The sequence below is a fragment of the Xenopus laevis genome, chromosome 9_10L (assembly GCF_017654675.1).
Source record: "Xenopus laevis strain J_2021 chromosome 9_10L, Xenopus_laevis_v10.1, whole genome shotgun sequence".
NCBI lineage: Eukaryota > Metazoa > Chordata > Amphibia > Anura > Pipidae > Xenopus > Xenopus laevis.
Genome location: NC_054387.1, coordinates 28,195,014 through 28,217,655, shown reverse-complemented (window position 1 = coordinate 28,217,655; position 22,642 = coordinate 28,195,014). Strand labels below are relative to the sequence as shown.

The following is a 22,642-nucleotide window of genomic DNA, read 5'->3' as shown; positions in this document are numbered from 1 at the left end:
GCCTACCACTAGTCCAGGCCCTGGGTGAGAGAAAGAGAAGGTCTGATACTGAAAAGCTTGTCACCCCCCCCCCCCCCAACACTTGTCACTGTGCTGCAAAGGGGGCAGAATTGTGGCCAGCTTTGCAAGTCTGGATTTTGCCAAAAAGCATAAGAATGATCCAGTTGAAATTTGGTTGTGGTCAGATAAGACCAAGATAGCTTTTCACCAAAGATCAAAGCAAACTGTCTGGTGCAAAATTTACATTACCCATAGTAGTGATGGTAGCATGTTGCTGTAGGTTGCATTTTACCGCCAAGGACAATACAATAGAATGGTACAATAGAAAGAAGGAGGGTGCACAATACAGAGAAATACTGCAAGAGACTGTTCAAAAACGGCATACTAAATTGCTAAACAGCGTTTTTTTTTAACCTTTTTTTTGTTTGTTTCCTAAGGAACCTTTACCAAATTCAGCCATTAACGTTATATGCAGAGACCTAAATTCATACAGCGATGTCTGTGAGGCCCTTCATATTACTGAGGTGACACTGGGATTTTTAGCGATGTCTGGTGGCAATGAAGAGACTTTACTGACAACATATGTAGAAGAGATTTTGCAGATGGCAGACCAGATTAACCTACATATACTAGAGGTGAGCATTAACAATTTTTGAGGTGATCAGTTGTCAGTGTCCTTAAAGTTAAACCACCTTTTGATATTTCCCTTGTTTTAGTACCGACAATAGTCAAGATCTGATTTATAATGTTCTGGTATGAGGTGTCTATATTCTGCTTGAAAAACTGCAGATAGGGTTCATTAAGTAGTGCCCAAATTATATTTGAGATTGTACATATCGTATAACCCGACTTTACGTTTTCCCAGAATTGCCACCTTTTCTTCTTGTGGTCCCATACAGGCAAGCAATTTTTTTCTTTCCCCCAGATTTTACGCAGCTTTAATGCCACCTCTGAGATACTTAAAATTGGGGTTCTACTGTATATATGTTCATAGTGAGACTCAATGCTTGCTTGCACAGCTGCATGCACCATTGCCATAAATCAAGTGGATGGTATGCAATGCTAGGCGTGTTGTTGCCCCACCAACAAAGCTGCTAAATACTCGGGCTGCATGCACCATTGCCATAAATCCAGGGCTGCCATCAGAAATCATGGGGCCCCACACAGCAAAATTTTCTGGGCCCCCCTCGCCACCCCTCCCTTACCCATCAGTATAAAGGCCACACAAGACACAAATGTTAAAATATTAAGTGCCCCCCTACAAGTTAAAAAAAGAACTTTGGTGCCCACTGCCCCACTACAAGTTTTGGTGGTCAGGGCCCCCTACAAATTAAAGAAAAAAACATTGGTGGCCAAGGACCCCCTACAAGTTATTAAAAAAGCATTATTGGCCAGGGCCCCTAAAAGTTATTAAAAAAAGCATTGTTGGCCAGGGCCCCTATAAGTTATTTAAAAAACATTTGGCAAGGGCCGCTATAAGTTATTAAAAAAAGCATTGTTGGCCAGGGCCCCTATAAATTATTAAAAAAAACATTTGGCCAGGGCCCCTATAAGTTATTAAAAAAAACATTTGGCCAGGGCCCCTATAAGTTATTAAAAAAAACATTTGGCCAGGGCCCCTACAAGTTATTAAAAAAAATTTGGCCAGGGCCCCAAGAAGTTAAAAGAAAACTGCACTTACTTTAGCCAGGGAGCTCAGGTGCCAGTATTTTCAGTTTCCTGTGCTCTGGTTCGCCAGTGAAATGTAAGTCCCGGTAAAGCCGCATGACGATTGGATAAAGTAGAGGGGAGGTTCGAACTTCACCCATCCGATCCCCATGTGGCTTTACTGGGAATTACACTTCATGGCGAATCAGAGCACAAGAAGGAAGATAGATGTCATCAGAGCTCCAGCCCCTCTTTCCCTTCTGAAGTTTGCAGCTCACTGATGGCAGGGCCTGGCTCTACAAGTAAGTGCAGCACGGCCGGGGCCCCCTTAACTCTCCAAACCATCCGGGCCCAGGACATCAGTACCCCCTGCCTCCCCCCTGATGGCAGCCCTGCATAAATCACACATTCCTGTTTCAGAGAGAAGGAGAACTTAGTTCAGCTTATTTTGAAAATGATTAAAAGGTCCTTTAAGAAAGCTTTTTATGGTAAAGCAGCGTTGAATGATTGTGTTGTATTCATGTTTTTTTCTACAGGCACTGAAACGTTGTCACCTCAAACACAGCATAGCTCTTTGGCAGCTTCTCACTGCCCTGAAGTCTGAGCACCTTCTTCGTCTTAAAATGGTGAGTATAATGCATAATAATCTAAGATTTTTTTTTTTTTTTTTTTATTGGACAGATAAAAAAAACAGATCCTGTTTCCAAATAGCACTATTTTATTTTTTTAAGGGGCGGTTCACCTTTAAGTTAACTTATAGTATGTTCTAGAATGCCCAAATCTAAGCAACTTTTCAATTGGTCTTCATTTTTTTTTTTTTGTTTACAGTTTTTGAATTATTTTCATTCTTCTTCTGACTCTTTCCAGCTTTCAAGTGGGGGTCATTGACCCCATCTAAAAACAAATGCTCTGTAAGACTACAAATTGTAGTAATATTGTTATTGCTAGTTTTTATTACTCATCTTTCTATTCAGGCCCTTTCAGTAGCTTATTCAAATCAGTGGATGGTTGCTAGGGTAATTTGGACCATAGCAACCAGATTGCTGAAACTGCAAACTTGAGAGCTGCTGAATAAAAGGCTTAATAACTCAAAAACCACAAATAATAAAAAATGAAACTCAATTGCAAATTGTCTCAGAATATCACTCTATATCATACATGGGGTTTCTAGACAATAGATCCCATACCTGTTTCAGTTTTAGCATCATTTTAGTTATGTAACGATGGCACTTTATTGACACTAGGATCCATTTGATGACGTGGATAAATCCTATAAGCAACACCTTAATAAAGTGAGCCAGCAACAACTGAATCAGTTCTTGGAGCAGAATGGAACAACCCTTTTTCTTCTCGAGTTGCATGAAATGATCATCTTAAAGCTTAAAGGAAAACAATATACAGATGCATTTAAACCTGCATGGAGGTGAGTGGCAAAACAGGCATTTCTTTATGCTACTTATTAACGAGTATTTATTAGTTTTGCCCTTAATGCATTGTTTGTTTGCCTTAATTGCAGCTTAAGAGACGTATTGGGACCATTACTTGATGCAAAAGACCAGCCTTTTCCAGAAATGGATTCTGATTTCCCTGAACAGATTTCCTTGGCTCACTGTGTAGAGGCCTGGAAGGTGGCAGCTGCAAGAAATTGGAATAGGTTACAAAAATAGATTCCGACTTACAATATGGGATTACTTGTTGGTTCTCGAGGGTTACTAACATAGATTTCACAAACATTCCCATGTTTCAGAAAATATTTATTTTAGCTCAACATTGCTCGAGTACTATCTATTTTGTGGCAGTAGGGCTAAATTAAGTATTATATCCTACTGAAATATATAATAGGTGATACACAGGAACAGCTTTTTGCATAAAATAATGACCTATAACACTCCATCAGATTTTCAGGCTTCAGTATAATTGCCTTGAAATTAGTATTGTCAAAGGCTTCTTGGACCCAATAATTTAATTGAAGAATCCAAGTGACATGTACTGCTTCCTTCCTTGTTGAAGCCAAAATGGAACCTTCCCTTTCATTACTTCCGTAGTAACAGCTTCAGCGTTAAACAGTTATTGTAACAATATTGACTCGGCTCTAATATTCCTGTATTTGGGCTGAACATGGATCACTCTGCAGGCATCTGAAACTTGCTTACCATGCAGGGCCACAACTAGGGGTAGGCAAGGGTGCACCATTGGTGGGATTGCTAGGCCTGTACCTCTTATGTCTGCCTACCCCTAGTCTGGGCCCTAGGTGAGAGAAAGAGGGTCTGGTGCTGACAAGCCTGTCATCCCACCACCACCGTCACATATCAACTTGCAGGGAAGGTGCAGAATCCTGGCCAGATTTGCCTAGGGCACCCTGCCACTGTGGCCTGCCATTGTTACCATAGAAAGTTAATTTAGTGATGGTACCGCACAGATGTTTCTTAATGCTATGATACTGCTTGTGTATGTATAAGGATATTTACTCTGATGTATGCATTTCTGAAACCAATACAGTTTCACTCAGGTATTTAGCATTGCTGCTCATTTTCATCCAGGAAATCTTATCATGCTTATGTTTTTGATATGTAGATAGGTAGCAATGGCCTATGTATAAATCAATCTCACAGTTCAGTTTAGATCACTTCTGCTTTGCCTAGCTAACACAATTAATAGAATATTGTCAGTATGCCAATTATTTTGTCATATTGCTTCAGCGTTCCATTATTAGAATACTATATTCATTAAATATTACTCCGATGCAGACGTAATTGTGCCTTGCTATAATAAAGTTTACAGTTAGAGCAGGGGTAGCAAACAAGTAGTACATTTGTATGATCATTCATATCAATAATAATAGTAGGAGGTGGCTACCCCCAATTTAAAAAATACTGCACAATCAAATCTGGAGTTGTTCCCTCAGATTCTTCTAAATAAGAACTTTGAAAAAGCACTCCAGTTATACAGGGCCTTTTTTCTGCTGCTATTGTCTGACTTAGAGATCAGAATTTATATTCATTGGCCATATAAAGAGGTAATCTTGTAACTTTTATATTACGCTTCATACTTGTATGACAATTTATATCCCTTATAAGGTTAATTCATTAAAATAATATGCTAACATACTTGCAATATGGATTTTCAATTTCTTTCAAAAATAACAGACTACTTAATTCCATCGTAAAGCCACAAATGACTTGCATGAAGTGAATTGAAAACAAATGCCATTATTGACACCGCAAGGATTTGTAAGCCAGAAGAGATGCAATCCCACTCCAATCCATCACAACTTGCCCACATATTTTTAGAAGCAGGTGATAATTTTGTCTATTTTAATGCAATGTGCACAAGTTGCAGTGGTCATTACTTTGAGGTCACACTTATAATGACACGAAGTCTGGAAATAAAATTGTATTGAGGCTTATGGTGATTTGTTTCCAAACTAATAATGAATGGTGCAAAACCATGTCCATCAAGTTCAACCACGTCCATCACACAACCAGGAAGGTGTTGTGTGAGGTAAATACAGGACTTGGGAGATTTTGCACTGTGCTTCCTGCTGGCTGCCAGTCTCAGTTTCCATTGTGCAGGTTTCTAAGGCGCTTCCTCCATTCTCTGCGGCCTTCTAAATTTGAGGTGCAACGTCAACAATGACGTGGTTATTTCGTGCATTAGTGATCATGAGGAGAAAGAAGCCATTATTCATTAAGCAATATAGCCAGTGTTCCGATAAGGTAGCTGCAATTATGAGACATGAAAAGCTCCTTAATTGTAGACTTAGGCGAGCTGTAAACTTAACGATCAAACACTACTCTGAGACCTATTCAGGAGGATGATTAGATTTGGCTTTCTTTCTCATTTAATGTGTTTTTAGCAAAGAAGTTGAGCTTTCACTGCTCAATGGTTCTTCATGCAGACTTTTACCTGCATCAGTTGCAACAGGGCTGCACGAACACTACCGTTCACACTTGCAATATTTTGTTCTGTTTTAAAGCTTCCCCATAGTTTACCCAGTTAGGGATATGTTTACTGGGGGAGCTACATATTTTGCCACAGATGCACTCACTTTTTGCACACAACAAATTTGTAGCTGGGCTCTAGACTACCAAACAGTTCTTCTGAAGTTACCATAGCCCCGTGTTTAAATTCAGCCTTTCCTTCTGGAAACAATTTACAGTAACATTTAAACACAGTCCCATTCTTTCAGACTCCCTTTACCCAAAGAACATGTAACGTATGGTATCCCAAAACCCAGAACAGACCCCAAGGTCCTGGTCTCTGCTCACGCTTCTGCCTATAATAACCACCTTTCGCTTCAGTAGGAGCCCCCCGCTACTCAGATGCCGCCAGGTCTTAAAGTGAGAGGACCAAGGGGGAAGTTCTGGGCAGACAAGGAAACCATAACGTATACTGGAAGGACAGGGAACTGTGAGCGTAGTCAAAGGTCAGGCCGAGGTCAATACCAATCAGGCAGTGAGGTACAGTACAGAATCGGGAACCAGGAGCTTAGTCAGGACTCAGGCCGAGGTCAAACCAAACAGTAACACAGTACAAAGTGAGGATCCAAGAGCATGATCAGGAACAGGCAAAGGTTGGTATAGGCCGAGAACAATCAGAGGTCAGGAACAGGCAAGAGTCAAAGAACAGATAATCGAACACGAATCACACCCAGGAACTATTAGAAAATAGACCTATGTTGGGCAAGGAACAATTAGTCTTGGGCCCTTTATTTAAATTCCATGCCAAGCGCGACGAGATCAGACGCTGCTTGTCGAATAAAACGGATGCATTGTGCTCGTCAATTCCAGGTTCAGCGTGCAGGAGAGGAGGTGGCGGGCATCCACACCCCTCCCAGGTAATATTAAAGAACAGTCTTACCAGACACCTCCAGAATATTCACTTGGGGTTATGCTGGATCTGTGGACTCTTCTTTTGCCCCTTGCAGAGGCACACAACACCCCCAGCCAATCTGGGAGCTCAGCTCATAGCAGCCTCCTAATTACCTGGCTGAGAGGTCCCCATAAGGGTCTGCATGCTTTGCAGGTGGGTTCTAGCCAAACTCCACCCACACCTGTACAATGCCTCTACCAGCCTTTATTTATAGGCGTGCCCCTGTCCCCTTTGTGATGACAGGAGCAGGTCTATAAACACAGGTGACTTCCTTGGGCGTGGGTTGACAAAAACTACACATCACTTTCTCAGACAGTTCTGTTGCTGGCCAGGGGTGTCCGGTTTCCTTAGTCTTTAAAAAGGGTAAGTAACCATGTGCTTGGGCCCTGCTTGATGGAGGGGGTGGTTGGTGTTGGAGACCCTGAGGTGGAGGCAGGCCTCAGAGTATTTTCATATTAGAAAAGACCTGCAATAGCTCACTCTAGGACTGAGTTAGAATCAGGGCAGTCAGGCCCGGTTTTTTTGCAAGGCCACAAATGCCCGGGCCTAGGACAGCAAAATTTTAGGGGTGGCATGCCGTCTAGCCGCATCCTACGGAGCACTGGGGACTCAAAGCTGAGGGCAGTACTGCCAGAAATTGTGTGAGCTCTAACAAATAAAGTTTGTTTGTTACAAGGCTTCCAAGTTATTTGTAAGATACAGAATGTTTGTGTGTAAATCTGTGTGGTTAAACCTTCACCAATACAGATTGGGCCCTCTTGTATCATGTAACTTATGCTCTTCTGGGAGTCACGAAAAGTCTTCAAATCTTTGGTTGCCCATCTGAACGTAATACAGAATTGGGGTACCCCATTGTCCTAAATAGCATTGCATATATACAGGGCCACTATCAGGGCTGGTACGTGTGTAGGGTATATTAACTTATTAATTTATATGAGCTATATATTATTGAGTAACAGCTGTTTACATTGTGATCTATTTACTTTTAATTATATGACCTATCACCTGTCCTACATAAACTTTTTAGCAGCAGAAAGAATAGTTTGTAGGCCCCTCGGCAAGATTATTTCCCCCTATATTTTGCTTTATATAGTATGGAAATAGACATTGTGGTCTCATCTCACAAGACTGCAACGGGCCAAAAAGAAAATTCACCTTTTAAGGGGCTATCTGGGACTGCTAGCTAGGGGCTTAGAATCAGGGCTGGCCACTTGTGAGGTATGCAGTTTCAGCAAGTTTGGGGTTGTGTGGCCCATAAATTTGTTGCCTTTAGGCCCTTGGTTAACAAATTCAAAATTTACAGAAATTGTGTTCCCATCATTCTCCTGAGGAGGAATTGTTACCCCCCAAAGACAGAGTGTTAGGATCTGTTTAATATTAATGCACAGCCACTGGCAGCTAAACCCGGGCCAACTGTCCACACCTAAAGGAGCCTTTCTACCCAAGATTCCTTCATTGCACCTAGCTCTAGTTTGCACAGCTGCAACACTTTCTTTCTGGTCAAATTGGGTGAAGAAGGTGCAGTTAGTATACTCACAGACAGAACTAGCAACAAGATTCTTCAATTTAAAATGCCTTTATTTGGAACATGGGCTCTGACCCAGATACTCCGCAACGTTTCAGACTGCCATGAGTCCTTTACCAAACTACCTAAGCAGCACATGTGCACACTTTTATACATTGTATCACAGTGACCTCTATTGGTGCATTTCCACATTTCAAAATAATGTATCTCAAATAATTAACAACAATGTATCAATTCAAACCAATGTCATGTCTAAGCACTTCTGTGTACCTCTGTGAAAAAGATCCATCACCAAAGGTCCAATAAATTTCCTGTAGAAAATGTTTTCATGTAGAACAAATTCCTGCATGAAAAGCCTAAAATTACACAAAATCCGATGTTAAAAAATCATTAAAAGGTATACATATTACTGATAACTCTTACTTAAGTTATATTCCCTGTTGAGGCCAAGGGGAGCCAATGTTTCTGAATTTTCGAATCGAACAGTGAAGAGTGCAAAGTGCATATTGTGTGACTTGCACCATACATTAAATACAGGGAGCATGCTGACTAAACAACTTGCTGAAGAAGGTGCTGGTAGTAACCAGGAAAAATGTCTGGGAGCTAGTCCAACACCACTGTGAAAAGAGAGCCTAAAACCATTCAATTCTTCTAAATTAACCCATAGGGGTAGATTTATCAAGGGTCGAAGTGAATTAGAGGGAATTTTCGAAGTAAAAAAAATTTGAAATTCAAAGTAATTTTTGGATACTTCGACCATCGAATAGGATACTACGACTTTGAATTTACTTCTAATTCGATTCGAAGTAAAAATCGTTCAAACATTCGATAATCGAAGTACTCTCTTTAAAAGAAAACTTTGACTTCAATACTTCGCCAAATTAAACCTGCAGAAGTGCTATGTAAGCCTATGGGGACCTTCTACAACCATTTTCTAAGTCTTTACACATCGAAGTAAAATCGTTCGATGGTACGTTGAAATCGCTTGATTCAAACGATTTAATCGTTCATCCGAACGATTTTATTTCGATCGCAGGAAGTCCAAAGTCGGTGAAAAATACTTCGACTTTGATATTCAAAGTATTTCAATTAGACGGTCGAATTTCGAAGTATATTAAACTTTGAAATTTGACCCTTGATAAATCTGCCCCATAGTGTCCCTAAATTGTTAAAAAAAAAAAAATCTACCTTTGTTTGCACAAAAATACTGGGACCCTCTAATTCCACAAAGGGCTAAACACTTTTAAAATAAAACGGTTCCCCCTTTACCTCCTAGATTTAGACATGTGAAAAATCTTGACCTTGTTTTAAAGAAGCGCTGAAACCATTGCAATACAAAAAAACCTAATAAGATTGTTGAAGTTGCTAATATTATTCATATTGATTCACATTAAAGGATAAGGTGGCATTGGCAACACTACACTTCGGCAATACGTTTTTGATCGAATGGAAAGAGAGAATATGTTGGGGCAGGTCACCAAGAAAAAAAGTCACAGCTCTCAGCAGGACATGGCGAGCAACAGACACGAAAATCTACATTTTCTAACAAAAAGTAGAAGGTCCCACTCCCAACAGCAGACAGAAATTGCCAGCAGACCTAAAGCCATTTTCTAACAACTTCCGATTCAGTTGTGCCTTCTCTGCTCAACACTTCCAGAAGGCGGTCACTTGGCACGTCACCGCGCTTACGTGTTGTCGTCATGACACAATGAGACGACGTCGTATGCTTTTGTGAAAAAATTGCATGCTCCAAGAAAAACTTATAACGCTAACCAGCGCAATCCAATACTAGCACATTCTTCCCCAGGGAGCCCCGACTAACCACTAAGAACTACACGCACGTGTTTTTTTATTTATATAGCCACTTGAAGAAGGCTCACGTGTTAGAGGCGTTCCCCGCGGCCTAACGTCGCCTGTTAGTGACGTCACCCGAGGCCTACTACCAACTTGGAACTAGCAGCGCCTTTGCGGGAGCTTTACAGATTCGTAACTGTGTGAGTGAGGGAAATTGCAGGTTGCTGTTGGCAGTATGATTCACTTTTAGTAAGTCTGTATAATGCGGCAGGTTTCAGGTTTATCTGCCGAACATAATTGGTGGCATTTTTGGGGTACATTTAAAAATAAGAGTAAATACTCCATTCCTGTTAACATATGGTTTCTTTATTCATTATATAAAATCGTTTCTAGGACGCATGTACAAGTAGAACGAAGGCGCGTTGCGGCAATGTTTTACTCGTTTCAATCAATTTATTTCTTTTTACTTTATGAGCATTCTGTATTCTGCAGTACTGTGCAATGAATCTGTGTTTACATTGAACACAGACGTATGTACAAAAACAATTTATACAAGCGATAAATATGGCCCTACCTAATGAGCTCACAATCTTAAATATGTACGTATCTATTAATTGCATAATTAAAGGTAAAAACACAACTTGTAGGTGGCTATCCGCTATAACACTTTCCACTGTACATTTCCAGTGGCTTTCTAGTTCTTTATTGTAATAAGATTTTTATATCATTCAAAAAAAAAATGTTTTTGGGTGCAAAGCCCCATTTAAGTATTTATCAGTGGGGTCGCCTCAGGGTTTTACCTTTGGATCCAAAAATTTTACTATAAAATCTTTTATTTTAGAATTTTTAGTGGGAAAAAAAAGACCACATTTTTCGAGATTTATTATATCCCGAGGATGAAAAAAGTCTGAATCCAGAGTTTTTGGGCAGAAATCCAAAAATGATGCCCTTTTTAACAACAATAATAAATAAGGTCGGACTTTTTTTTTATATATAATATAATTAAGTCCCCCCCATGCTGATTGTTTTTTCTGTGATCCAACTCCCAATCCATGTTTCTCTGTTTAATTATTTTGTTTTCAGATGTTTTAACAGGCTTATTACAGTTTGTAATTTAGTTACAGCTGGAGAGTATAAGAGGATTCTTTTCACAAGCTAATAATAAGGGGCAGATTTATCAGAGGTTGAAGTGAAGGTTCGAAGTTAAATACGTCGAATTTTGAAGTAATTTTTGGGTACTTCGGCCATCGAATAGTCCAACTTCGATTCGAAGTTGAAAAAAACATTGAAATTTCTCATGTACTGTCTCTTTAAAACTTGACTTTGACCATTCGCCACCTAAAAGCTGCCAAAGTGCTGTTTTAACCTATGGGGGACCTCCTAGAACCTGTATGGAGGCGTTTGGGAGATCGAAGGTCGAAGTTAAAAAAAACGTTGAATCGAAGTAGCGATGCTTTTGAACTTTTACCTTTGATAAATCTGCCCCTTACTGTTGATTAGCTGCATTAATGTGCGTGTTGCTTATATTAGTAATATGCACTGTTTTATTTTTCCTCCCTTAAGTTTTCCTATTTAGCTCAAGAAACAACAATAAAACATAGTTGTTTCATAAATAAAACAGGCAAAAAGTTTATTCAGCAGTCCTATTCATTTAACTTATGTTGAACAAATGGATATACTGTCCCTTTATTGCGATGCATGCATTTCACTTTAAAGGAGTTGTTCACCTTTCAGTTACCTTTTAGTATGATGTAGAGTGATATTCTGAGACAATTTACAATTAGTTTTCCTTTTTTATTATTTGTTTGGGTTTTGAGTTATTTAGCATTGCAGCAATCTGGTTGCTAGAGTCCAAACCACCCTAGCAACCATGCATTGATTTGAATAAGAGACTGGATTATGAATAGGAGAGGGTTGGAATAGAAAGATGAGTAATAAAAAGTAGCAATAGCAAAAAATTTGTAGTCTTACAGAGCATTCGTTTTTAGATGGGTCAGCTGGAAAGAGTCAGAAGAGTGAAAATAATTTAAAAAACGATAAACAAATAAATGATGAAGACCAATTGAAAAGTTGTTTAGAATTGGCCATTCTATAACATACCAACAATAAACTTAAAGGTGAACCACCCCTTTAAAGCTGCTATTTTGCAAATATCTCTGTATAAAAATGTAACCCATGGTTGCAGCTGTTTTGTAGCTAAAATCTTTTTTTTTTTTTTTTTAAAGTCTTATAATAGCTTTGCTGCCACTAATGTGATAGATGGTTTTACATGTTTTAATTATCAATGAATTGTTGCCTCATGTTTGCTTTATTCGAAATACGTCTGTTTTATTTCTGTGCAATTTCTATCTCTAAGACATTTTTACTTTCTAACTAGGTGGTCAATGAAAGCAGTTCTGAAACTATTGTCATATCAGACAATAAGGACCTTTGGACAGTTATTTACAAAAGTTCCTTTACAAGTTACTGTTCTTGCCCGTTGGAGCCCGTCGCCTCTCCGCAGTGCTTTGCGCTTTCAATTCTTTTTAGGAGTCACAAATTACTCAAACATGGCAGAACAGCGATACTGTGTGGAGTACGCAAAACGTGGGACTGCTGGCTGTAAGAAATGCAAGGAGAAGATTGGAAAAGGTTTGGTACGCATAGGCAAAATAGTTCCAAACCCTTTCAGTGAGTCTGCTGGCGACATGAAGGAGTGGTATCACATTAAGTGCATGTTTGAGAAACTGGAGAGAGCACGGGCAACTACAAAGAAAATTGATGATCTGACTGATCTGGAAGGTTGGCAGGAACTTCAAGACTGTGATAAAGAGCTAATCAACCAGCATGTCACTGGTAAAGTTTTATGTGTATACTGTTTGCCTGACTATTTATTTTTTGAACCATTTACTATTAAGTTTGCAACAAAAATCTCAGAAGTCCTATATCTCTAACCTTAATTCTCTAAATACCTTTTACCATTTCTGCTTATAGGGTATGTATATTTCTGTTTGTATAGCACTACTTATGTACACAGAGCTGTACAGTAGATATCCACCCAAAATAAATCCCACTTTCTATTATAGATTTCCTCCCCATGCCTTTGAGAAAATTCACTCACATTTCGCCAAGTTAGTGGACACCATATTTCAAAGCCTCCTTGCTTTTCAACCCTGTTCATCTACTTCCAAAGGCATGCCCACAACTTTAAACCTCTTGGCTCGATTGCGATATCTGTTTATGTGAGCTGTACTAAATATAGTACACCAAGTGTGTAAGACTGCATACACAGCTGCCACCATTTCAGACAGACACACTTCCTACCCTCCACTGTTTGCAAAATTGTGACTTGTGAACAGAGCAGGGCGATTGGGTAACGTTTCTTCTTGTTACCATAAAGATGCAATGTCGTTCCAAACTCCAAACTGTGTTTGCAAGTCACAGTTTTGTGAACAGCAGAGAAAAGGCTATGTGTGCTCTGTGACTAAATGCAAAACCAATTACAGACTAAAACCCTGGGCCAATTCTCTTAGTTCCCAAAGGAGCCTTTTTGCCAAAGATTCCTTTTTGCCAAAACCTTCCTTTTTAGTCAACTTGAGAAAAGAGGCTCTGATGGTGGCAGGTACTTTGGCAACCAGGAAAAAGGACAGTATTGTCTGTGTGCTCTGTGATTTAACTGAAAACTAATTACAGATCACAGCCAGACAGTGCTAAGACACACAGCCTATCCTCTGCTGTTCACAAAACTGACAGAAGGGAGCAGGGAGTTTAGAATGACATTTTGTCTCTATGGTTACAAGAAACAATGTCATTCCAAGCATCTGCTTCGTTCTCAAGACACTGTTTTGTAAACAATAGAGGATAGGCTGTGTGCCTGCTCTCTGTCTGACTGTGGTCTGCAGCTGGTATCAGGCTGCATATTACAGAGCATGTGCAGGGCTTACAAAAAGATGAAATGTGCATGCATTCACCCTAAAGTGTATTTTTTCCAGGTGTTTTTCCATGTAGTTTTGGTTCTTTATGTCTAATACTTCTAATGCATTTACAATTTAAAGCTTTTTCTTCCTGCCCTTTGCAATTTCCTTCTGGTTGCGAGTAGTGTTGCCACCCGGCCGGTATTCTACCGGCCTAGCCGGTAAAACACCAGCCGGGGCCGGTATTACAAATTTACTGGCAATGTAGCAATTTGTAATACACCTGAAAAAAGCCCGTGGCCTGCCCCCAGCCTGCTCAAAATGAACCTTTTTTTCCTGGGCTTCTTGCCAAATGCGTGCATTTGGCTCCGCCTCCTTTGACGTCATGACATGCTTAGCCAATAGCGCATCACGGCCTGCCCCCTTTAGTGGTACTACCCACCCTTTTAACCCCTCCACCTGCCGGTGAAGATTTTTTTAAAAGGTGGCAGCCCTTTTTGTGAGGCTATTTTGAAGTCTCTTTTTTGGACGACTAATCTCCCTGAAAAGCCGTCCTCGTGAGGCAATTTCATAAAACAAAGCGCTTAGAGTGCCATCCCACTGGCTAGAATATAAATTTAATCTTTTCAGGGAGATTAGTCGTCCAAAGAAGAGGCGATTTGTCGCCAGGTGACTAAATCTTCCCGAATCTTAGCATGTGCCTTTACCCTAAGGGAAAAGATGTTACCCCACCCATGATTTTGACATGAACTTAACACCATCAACTTCCAGAAATTAATGCATTTATTTATTTTTGCACAGACATACCTTATTCTAAAGATTAAAAGGAAGCCATTCTACTCTAACAAACTATATCAATCACTTTACAATAGAGCAAGGTGATGGAGTTGGATCATTCTGAGACTAATGGTGGGGGTGGGGTAGACTGTGACAATTTCCTTTTAATCTTAATTCATGTATGTCTTGATGTATTTAAAATTATTTGTAAATGTAATTATAGATGAAAGCATTCATTGCTGCAACTCCTGAAACAATGTTGAAAGGCAACGGATTAACAGACCTCACTCCTTAAACTGTTTTAAGGGTCAGTAAGGGTTGGTTTTTTCACTTGGTCTGGTCATTAAAACATTGTAACAATAGTCAGGTTTCCTCCATTTCTGTTAATCAGTTGCTTTTCGACACTGTTTCAGGAGTTGAAGCCAGGAGTATACATGGTTTAAAGGGGTTGTTCACCTTTGAATAAACTTTTAGTATGATTTAGAAAGTGACATTCTGAGACAATGTGCAATTGGTTTTCATTTTAAATTACGGGTTTTTGAGTTTTTTAGCTTTTTATTCAGCAGCTCTCCAGTTTGTAATTTTAGCAGTCTGGTGGCTAGGGTCTAACTTACCCCTAGCCTTACAGAGCATTTGTTTTTTAAATGGGGTCAGTGACGCCGGTTCGAAAGCTGCAGAGTCACAAGAAAATGGCAAATAACTATAAAAAATAAATAATGAAAACCTATTGAAAAGTTGCTTAGAATTGTCTGTTCTATAACTTAATAAAAATATCATAAAGGTAAACCACCCCTTTAAAGGGAAGTAAAGTATAAAATCAAAGGCAAGAAATGCTGTATTTTGTATACTAAACATAAACCTGAACTTGCTGCACCAAGCATAATAAAACAAATGATTTATGCTTTCAAAGTTGACCACAGGGGGTCACCATCTTGTAACTTTGTTAAACATCTTTGCAAGACCAAGACACTGCACATGCTCAGTGTGGTGTGGGCTGTTTAGGAATTGTCATAAATTATCAAAACAGCACAAGTCAAATAATATCTGCCAGAAGGTGATACAGCAAGACTGATTAATAATCAGAATAGGCAGATTGCACTGGGTCCTGTGTTGTCATGAAATCTAATTTTATCGTTTTTGTATTGTTTAATACAAACTTTCTCCAACTCTGCAGAACTAGTGGCTGCAGCAAAATAATCCTCCAAATGGAATCCCAGTTTATACTTTTAAATCTGGCTCCATGACCTTTGTCTCTGCAGCTGGAAACGGTAAAGGGGATGTAAAGGCAAAGTATGATTGTTTCCCTGAAGAGCAGTTAGGGACCGTCTGACAATTTATATCCACAGCAGTGAGCAAATAAATGAAGGGAGAATTTCACTGCATATAGTCAGGTACACATTTTTTAATCAAAGTATATTTGAGATGGGTTTCTTTTTCATTAAAGAAAGTAAAAATGGTATTTTAGTTTTTGCCTTTACATGCCCTTTAAAGGGGAAGGAAACCTCGTCGGCGCTAACCCCCCTCCCCCCTCCCGTGTATTGCCCCCCCTCCCTCCTCCCCCCTGGCCTACCCCTCCCGCTGGGCAAATGCCCCTAACTTGTTACTTACCCTTCTGCGCAGGTCCAGTCCAGGGAGTTCACAGACGACATCTTCTTCCACGTGATCTTCTTCCTCCTTTGACCGGCGTTTTGGCGCATGCGCAGTAGGATCGTTTCGCCGGTACGGATCTACTGCGCATGCGCCAAAAGTCACGCGCATGCGCAGTAGATCGTACCGGCGAAACGATCCTACTGCGCATGCGCCGGTCAAAGGAGGAAGAAGATCGCGTGGAAGATGTCGCCTGTGAACTCCCTGGACTGGACCTGCGCAGAAGGGTAAGTAACAAGTTAGGGGCATTTGCCCAGCGGGAGGGGTAGGCCAGGGGGGAGGAGGGGGTGGCAATACACGGGAGGGGGGGAGGGGGTTAGCGCCGACGAGGTTTCCTTCCCCTTTAAGCATAAAAAGGAAACAATTCGAGAACACAGAAACTGGCAACTACCAACCTCCATCTGTGCAATACACAAGAACGCGCCCCCAAGATGAACTCAAAGCATTCACTGTCCACAGAGCACCGGAGTGTATGCTGTAAAGCTAAAAAAAAAAAACAAATCAATGTGCATGGAGTATATTGGAATACATGCACTTCTGATGTATCTTGCTCTGATTTTAGGCTGCATTCCAACTGAATGCAGACCATTTATCTGTAACAATTAACATGGATTTGTCTAAACCATGTGATCATGATACAGTGATCCTGTGTCGATCAACAATCGGTAAAGCATTTAGTTGAGCCAAATACATCTGTTAATAACCATACAGGTACTGTATTCTTTGTTCATATTGGTAAACTGCTTCAAAGGTGACAGTTTCAAATAAGTACATTAGTGTATAGCTAATATATACACTAAAAGGTATAATAATTCAACACTATTACAGTTTATTGATTCTTAGAATGTTAGGAATTGTTTTCCTTTTGTTTACAGAACTTGCTACAAAAACAGCAGCTACACCTCGAAAAAAGACCCCATCCAAGGGAAACCAATCTATGGCGGCACAAGGAACAACTCCCACTAAGGCACCAGCAACCAGTCCTTCTCCTCTAAAATTTTCGGGATACTCAGGTAATGCTTTTTCTAGCACAGCAAAGCTTGAAATCACACCCATTTTATTAGAGTACCTGTGGTTTTATAATCAACTAAACTAAACATTACCCCAGCCTATTGAAATCTCCTATTCCTCCTAACTTAGTCTCATTACCTTTTTGTGCTGTTTTATTGCAGCCAGCAGCCAAAATAGTCCTTGCCCTAGTGATTGAAAACCACTAATAATGAGTTTCTGGCCTGAATACAGGTTTTAGGGTCTTTCAAATGGTATGGCAACAGGGTTAGTTTAGTGAGCTTTTCTGTGGATTGAGAAAAAATCCGCTTGCGTTCACCATTCCCGACCTTCTGGGCTATGATTTACAAACTTCGTTGTGCCACCAAACTCTATTCCAGTCCTCACCACCCCCTACACCAAGCCAGCACACTACTTACCAAGGCTTGTCTGACATAGATAAGCAGGTAAAGACACTAGGACATTTGAGGTCTAGATGCATATACAGTTAAGCCCATAAATCTTTTCTAATTTTGGTTCTGTACATTACCACAATTTGAAATGAAACAACTCAGATGCAGTTCAACTGCAGATTTTCTTCTTTAATTCAGTGGGTTGAACAAAACAATTACATCACTTCATTTCAGGGTCTCAAGTAATTGAACATTTTATTTTCAGTTTTTTAATTTGTCTATTTCCAATACTTGGTTGAAAACCCTTTGTTGGCAATGACAGCCTGAAGTCTTGAATTTATGGACATCACGAGATTCTGTGTTTACTCCTTTTTAATGCTCTGCCAGGCCTTTACTGCAGCGGCTTTCAGTTGCTCTTTGTTTGTGGCCTTTCCGTCCAAAGTTTAGTCTTCAACAAGGGAAATGCATGCTCAATTGGGTTCAGAGCAGGTGTCTAACTTGGCCATTCAAGAATTCTCAACTTCTTTGCTTTAACCCTTTCCCTGCCAAGAACGTAGGTACTACGTTCTCGCAGGAAAAGCCCTAACTGCCAAGTACGTAGTACCTACGTTCTTGGCTGTAAAGGGCTCCTCTCTGTGTTAGAGGCGATAGCTGCTTCTGCAGAGGGCTCCGGTGCTCAGGCAATGAGTAGGAGGAGGTCACGTGGGTCCTGCGACACAATCGTCACAGGACAGCCTACAGTTATGCAGACACGTGTCTGCACATCGTCTGTCTCCTCTCTGCCTGTTCCAGCCAGCCTGCCACTTCTGCTGTGTAGACTCTGCTTTAAGACCCCCCCCCCTTGGCTGCCCAGGACCCTGCTGGACATCAGAACTGTAAGTAGCCTTTATTTTCCAGTTATACACACATTTACACATACATGCATGTACAAATACATAATACACATTTTACTAAGTTAGCTTTATTTATTTTTTTTATTCTTTTTCTTTTCTTTGCAATTTTGTATTTGTCAGAATGTGTACTTTACAAAAACGTATGGTTTTGGGGGGTCTTGTGCTGGTAGGGTGTCTTGTGGCACAATATGCAGTCACTGGTCTATGTTCACAGAAGGCAAAAATTCAAATGCACTAATTTTTTGGGGGGTCTGCACATGCCAGATGTTTAGGTGTATCTATGCATATTAAACTTCAAACTGTCCAGTAGACCCGCGGCATCAATATTTAGGGTGTTTTACAATTTTCAGAAATGTCATAAAAACCACTGCATTTAGCGTAGCTTTGCAGTACAGTAGTTTAGAGTAGAAAGACATAATTACCTATTTTGGATTCGTCAAAATGTGTACTTTCCAAAGATATATGGTTTTGGGGGCTATTTATGCTTTTAGGAGGGTCTTGTGGCACAATTCACAGTCACGGGTTATTCTTCACAGAAGGCGAATCAACAGCGGATAAAATTCAAATGCATTCATTTTATTTGAGGTCTGCACATGCCCACCTGCTTTGGTATATCTATGCATATTGGGCATCAAACTGTTCAGTAGACCCTTGGCGTCAATATTTAGGGTGTTTTACAATTGTATGTACAAAATGAGGTGAGATAAATGCAGCAAATTGCAATATTTTTATACAATTTTCAGAATGTGTAATTTCCAAAAATGTAGTATGATTTTCTTGGATGAACATACATTTTTGTACTTTTGCCCCTTGAAAAATGCTATACATGTGCTGATTTTGCAGTATCTGGAATTACCGAACTGATAACTCGTATGGGGTGTCTTCGTTCTGGGTCCCCTATGCATATTGGGCATCAAACTGTTCATCGGACCCCGGGCTTTCAGATTTAGGGTGTTTTATCCTGGTATATATTGATATGTAGGAGATGTGGTACTTCAGAGTTGGAGTATTGAGGTGATTTTCTGAAATGTCAAAAAAAAATTGCCAAATGTAAGAAAGCTTTGAGGCATAGTACTTTGGAGTAGAAAGCCATGCATACCCATTTTAGATCTGTCACAATATGTTCTTTCTTAAAATATATGGTTTTATTGGGTGAACATACACTTTTGTACTTGATTGTGCTGATTTTGCAGTATCTGAATCATAGAACTGATAACTCGTATGGGGTGTTGTCATTCTGGGGCCCTATACGCCACATACTTAGGTGTACCTATGCATATTGGGTATCAAACTGTTCAGCGGATGTATTGATATTTTGGAGATACAATGCTGAAGACTGGACACTTTGAGGTCATTTTTTAAAAATGTAACACATTTTTATAAAAACTTCTAATTTTAGGAAAGAATTGCAACTTGGTAGTTTTGAGTACAAATATATATTTACCCATTTTTAACTCGTTAGAATCTGTTCTTTCCAATATGTAGTTTTTTAGGGTAAACCTACTGTTAGTGGAATGTTTGGCCCTGAAATCATCTGAATGCAGTTTTGTGGAGCTGTGCTTTGGAAATTTGGTAGTTTGCGGCTTCTAGTTTTTGATCTATAGAAGTGAGAAATCTCCATAAAACTATATATATTTGGTATTGGCGCGTTCGGGAGACACAGAAAAATCTGCTGTGCATAAAATACATTTTTTGTTTGATATATGCATTTGTATCATGCAAAAAAAATTTTTTTTTTTTTGTGCACTTACAAGCCCATATCTTTTTACAGGAGTGGAATTACAACAAAATTCTAGCATATTTTGAAAGCTTATGTTGTCCTGAAAATAACTATCTTGTTTTCCTGGGTAAACTAAAAGGGCCCCTAAAGGGAAAGAGCACAAAATGTTCAAAAATGGTCTGGCAATAAAAGTACCAACATGGCCAAATTGTCTGGCAGTGAAAGGGTTAATAAACTCCTGGGTTGCTTTGGCTGTATGTTTTGGGTCATTATGAAATGCCTCCCAATCAGTTTGACTGCATTTAGCTGGATTTGAGCAGACAGTGTCTCTGAACACCTCAGAATTAATTTAGCTGCTTCTGTCCTGTGTCACTTCATGGATAAAACACTAGTGTCCCAGTGCCACTGGCAGCCGTGCATGCCCAAGCCATCACACTGCCTCCACTGTTTACAGATGTGGTATGCTTTGGATCATTAGCTGTTCCACGCCTTCTCCTTACTTTTTTCTTGCCATCATTCTGGTAGAGGTTGATCTTGGTTTCATCTGTCCAAAGAATGTTTTTTCCAGAACTGTGCTGGCTTTTTTAAGATGTTTTTTAAAAAAGCCTTTCTATTCTTGAGTCTTATGAGTGGCTTGCACCTTCTGTATTTACTTTCATGCAGTCCTCTCTTTATGGTAGACTTGGATATCGTTATGCCTACGTCCTAGAGAGTGTTGTTCACTTGTTTAGCAGTTGAGAAGAGGTTATCTTCACCATGGAATAGATTGTGTTCATCCACCGCTGTTGTCTTCCATGGACGTCCAGGCCTTTTTGCGTTGCTGTTCACCTGTGCTTTCTTACTTTTTCAGGATGTACCAAACTGTAGATTTTGCCACTCCTAATATTGTAGCAATTTCTCAGATGGGTTTCTCTGTTTTTGCAGCTCAAGGGTGGCTGGTTTCGCTTGCGTGGAGAGCTCCTTGCTGACCGCAAGTTGTCTGTTCACAGCAAAACCATCCACATAGAAGCACCCCCCCCCCCTTCAAATCAACTCCAGGGTTTTTATCTGCTTAATTGATAATGACATAACAAAGGGGTTGCCCACACCTGCCCATGAAATAGCATTTGAGTCAATGGAGTGATTATGTTAAAAAAGCTTTAATTCCTTACATTTTTATGTAATCTTTTTCCTCAACCCACTGAATTGAAGCTGAAAGTCTGTAGTTCAATTGCCTCTGAGTTGTTTCATTTAAAATTCATTGTGGTAATGTACTGAACCAAAATTAGAAAAAAGTTGTCTCTGTCCAAAGATTTATGGGCCTAACTGTAGTGTGTATTTATGCTGTAACAGTGGGTAAAACATGGCTTTTATTTGGTCTTAAAGGGCTAACTCATCTTTAAATTAATGTATAGTATGTTAAAAACTGATATTCTGAGGAAATTTCAATTGTCTTAATTTTTGTAGCTTTTGACAATACACATTTTATTCAGCAACTATTGGCTGTTTGGTTTCTAGGGTGCAGTTTAACATAGCAACCAGGCAGTGGTTTTGGTGAAAGACTAGAATAGGAGAAGACATGAATATAAAGAAAAGTAACAATAAAATTGCCTCACAGAGCAATAGATTTTGACTGCCGAGTTGTGACTCCCATATAAAAGCTTGCAAAAACAAGCAAATAATTAAAAGAAAAAATAAAGACTGAAGACTAATTGCTAAGAAGAGGATATTCCATAACCTAAAAGTTAACCCACTCATTTAAGCTCTGTAACCATGAAGTGGGAAAATTTGGGCTTAATTTCTTTGGGGTAAATTTTCATCTCTGTACCTGTGGATATAGAGCATATTTCATTTAAGTCCTGCTTTTTCCCCCCAATATAACAAGCATTTTTATGCGATTGATATGCAATCAGAATATGTACAAATATAGAAATCCTTATTGAAATCCCTAAAACAAAAAGCATTTAAAGGCTATGTATGAATTTTGATGCTTTCAGCGTGAATTTCAGTACACACAAATGTAACTCCCATATGTAAGGTCTATAAAAAAAATAGTAATAGGTTCTAATGATTTATTGTTTTTGACTGTTTTATACATTGTGTTCTTTCCTGGTCATATGCCACAACCAGCATTTTTATAACTTCTCTGTTTATAAAATAGGCCAAGTTGTGTGTGTGGTTTTTTTTGTAGTTTTGTTTTGTAATATATCCAGCAAAGTGGCATGGGGATAATGTATTTTTATTGTTTTTATTTAACATTTACATTTGTAGTGCAACTTTTTTTTTTGTTTCTTACAGCAAAACCCAGTCAATCTCCAAGCCCACCAAGCTCAGGCACTGGCTCCAGTCTTTCCACTGCAAAGTGTGACCCTAAACATAAGGACTGCCTTCTGCGTGAGTTCCGCAAGCTTTGTGCAATGGTTGCGGAACAGCCAAGCTACAATTCCAAAACACAGATCATTCGTGATTTCCTAACTAAGGGAACAAGTGGAGGT

General features: G+C 39.6%; 2 protein-coding genes across 4 annotated transcripts in view; both read left to right on the top strand.

The window, feature by feature from the left end:
- LOC108700992 (E3 ubiquitin-protein ligase RNF213) overlaps nucleotides 1-4,754 on the top strand; it is a 167,727-nt gene extending 162,973 nt beyond the window's left edge. For all 3 annotated transcript variants that reach the window (XM_018235090.2, XM_018235088.2, XM_018235089.2), the window contains 4 exons: nucleotides 438-635; nucleotides 2,184-2,273; nucleotides 2,892-3,070; nucleotides 3,164-4,754. In XM_018235090.2, the coding sequence (XP_018090579.1) occupies nucleotides 438-635; nucleotides 2,184-2,273; nucleotides 2,892-3,070; nucleotides 3,164-3,314 (618 nt within the window). In that variant the 3' untranslated portion in view covers nucleotides 3,315-4,754. The remainder of the gene's footprint in view (nucleotides 1-437; nucleotides 636-2,183; nucleotides 2,274-2,891; nucleotides 3,071-3,163) is intronic.
- Nucleotides 4,755-9,976: 5,222 nt separating this feature from the next.
- The window catches only part of lig3.L (ligase III, DNA, ATP-dependent L homeolog), a 39,300-nt gene continuing 26,634 nt past the window's right edge, over nucleotides 9,977-22,642 (top strand). Inside the window, 4 exon segments of the mRNA NM_001088714.1 lie at nucleotides 9,977-10,087; nucleotides 12,216-12,673; nucleotides 17,031-17,168; nucleotides 22,446-22,640. Coding sequence (NP_001082183.1) covers nucleotides 12,223-12,673; nucleotides 17,031-17,168; nucleotides 22,446-22,640 — 784 coding nt within the window. The 5' untranslated portion in view covers nucleotides 9,977-10,087; nucleotides 12,216-12,222.